This window comes from Lipotes vexillifer, unplaced genomic scaffold, assembly GCF_000442215.2.
Source record: "Lipotes vexillifer unplaced genomic scaffold, Lipotes_vexillifer_v1.1 scaffold847, whole genome shotgun sequence".
Classification (NCBI taxonomy): domain Eukaryota; kingdom Metazoa; phylum Chordata; class Mammalia; order Artiodactyla; family Lipotidae; genus Lipotes; species Lipotes vexillifer.
Window position 1 is genome coordinate 413,052 of NW_006778821.1, and position 2,450 is coordinate 415,501.

Genomic DNA, 2,450 nt, shown 5'->3' on the forward strand with positions numbered 1-2,450 from the left:
TCAGAACAGAGCCCCATTAATTTAAGAGATTTTATAATCTATTATATTAATATAATTCAGAGATAGGAATATATTACACACTCACACAATCAGAGGTGAGGGCATTTCTGAGTTACAGACATATGGACATACACGCAGAGAAAAATTGAGATTATTTCAATTTCAGCCATGGGTCAAGTATAAACATAGAAAAACTAACTGGTCCAGGTATCAAAAAGCTGTTGTCCTCTAGAGGGTATGATTTGAATAAGCAAATAGACAGACGAAGACTAGAAAACCAGATTCTCTGTTGTCTCTTACTCAGTGGCAACCAAATCTCTGTGGACCCATTTATCGAGGTCTCCAGATGGTCATATCCTAAAGCCAAATTCTCCACCATTTCTGCCAACAATGGGAATAACTTATCATCTGTAAACGAGCAAAAACAAAATAGAACCACAAAATTAGTATAGAGGAAAAATTTTAAATTAGAAAAAAAATCATGTAAGTTCTACTGGTGCATTGGGATCACCTAGAAGAAACAAGACAAGACACTCCTGGGCTTTAAACTGAGAATGGGGCTTCCCTGGTGGCACAGTGGTTAAGAATCTGCCTGCCAAAGTAAGGGATACGGATTCAAGCCCTGTTCCGGGAGGATCCCACATGACACAAAGCAACTAAGCCCATGTGCCACGACTACTGAGCCTGCGCTCTAGGGCCCACGAGCCACAGCTACTGAGCCCATGCGCCACAACTGCTGAAGCCCACACGCCTAGAGCCCGTGCTCCGCAACAGGAGAAACCACTGCAACGAGAAATCTGCGTACCGCAACGTAGAGTAGCCCCTTCTCGCCACAACTAGAGAAAGCCCGTGCACAGCAACGAAGACCCAAGGCAGCCAAAAATAATAAAATAAAATAAATTAAATTAAAAAAAAAAAAAACCTGAGAATGAGGCACACTTTTGTATCTTTGGCGTTTACCTGAGTCAGGTTGAATTGAGTCAGGCGAGTCCATGGGCATATCCATGTGACCTCCGAAACAGTTAAAAAATATTTTTAAACAGAGAAAATCATGGCACTCATACATATATGAAATGTAAATGTATTAAAAGAATCTGTTTAACTCATGAGGGAAAAGGCAGATGGTGTAACCAAAAGATACGCCAAAGAACAAGCATAGAAATATTGGAAAAGGGTATTTAAATGTGTAAACGGAGGCACGATTGGTTTTATTACAATATGTGAGGGGAGACGAATGGATCTCTCTTGGACAAGGCATTCAGTATGTCTGTGACCACCAATTTACAGAGTGATGTAAACCAGTTCAAAGACAATGCAAGTCTAGGCTCAGATATCCTGGAGTGGTGTCCCCTAGATAGGGCAATGTTTCCACTGAAACATTCTCTCTCATTCATTCATTCATTCATTTTTATTTATTTTATTTATTTTTTTTTACTGGACTGTTAAAGTCAAGTAGAAAGATTTTCATTAAAAAAGAGGTCCCTATCACAGACATTTCTAGGCCAGCCCTGATCAGGGCCCAGTGGACGCCAATGACATCACAAAGTCTGAGCTGTCACAGAGGCAGCTCCCTGATCAATAAGAGGCTGGAGCGCAGGGATACGGCGGGCAGAAAGACACACTGGCATCTTGAGAGACCCAGGCCAGTGGGACAATCAAGCTGGGCTGACTGGGGCAGAACCCAGCCAACATCATGTCATGGAAAAGAAGCTTCTGGCACTGTCGTTGTCGTAAGAAACACTCCCACTCCACAAGAGCTGAGCTGCAGTTCCCCGTGAGCTGCATGGACCTCCTCCTGCAAGAGGGTTGCTACGCCCAGTGCCTGAGCTTGTCCACTCCTGTGTTCCTGACCAGCATCCTCGAGTACCTGAGGGCCAACATTCCTGGAGCTGGCGAGCAGGGAGCCCCTCAACAACCACAATATGTGCATCACCCCGGAGCACGTGCAGAGGGCGTTGGACAACAATGAGCGCCTCTTTGAGCCCGGCGCCTTCTCTCCCGCCGCTGTGCTGCTCCTGCCCGAGGAGAAATAGTGATGCCCTGCCCCCGGAGCCCATTTAATAGAGCCCTTACTCTATTTTGGATTTATTTTTGTGTATGGTGTTAGAGACTGTTCTAGTTTCATTCTTTTACATGTAGCTGTCCAGTTTTCCCAGCAGCACTTATTGAAGAGGCTGTCTTTTCTCCATTGTATATTTTTGCCTCTTTGTCAGAGATTAATTGGTAAGTGTGGGTTTACTTCTGGGCTCTCTGTCCTGTTCCATATGTCTGTTTTTATGCCAGTGCCATACTGTTTTGATGACTGTAGCTTTGTAATATTGTCTGAAGTCAGGGAATCTGATTCCTGCAGTTCTGTTCTTCTTTCTCAAGATTGTTTTGGCTATCCGGGGTCTTTTGTGTTTCCATACAAATTTTGAAATTATTTTTTCTAGTTTTGTGAAAAATGCCAT

The 2,450-nt window shown here is 43.6% G+C and overlaps 1 protein-coding gene across 1 annotated transcript; it reads left to right on the plus strand.

Moving 5' to 3' along the window:
- The first annotated feature begins 1,693 nt into the window (after nt 1-1,693).
- LOC103083195 (histone H2A-Bbd type 1) lies at nt 1,694-2,033 on the plus strand. The gene is given in 2 exon segments (XM_082930928.1): nt 1,694-1,882; nt 1,884-2,033. Coding segments are annotated over 2 exon segments (339 nt in total).
- Nucleotides 2,034-2,450: the final 417 nt, after the last annotated feature.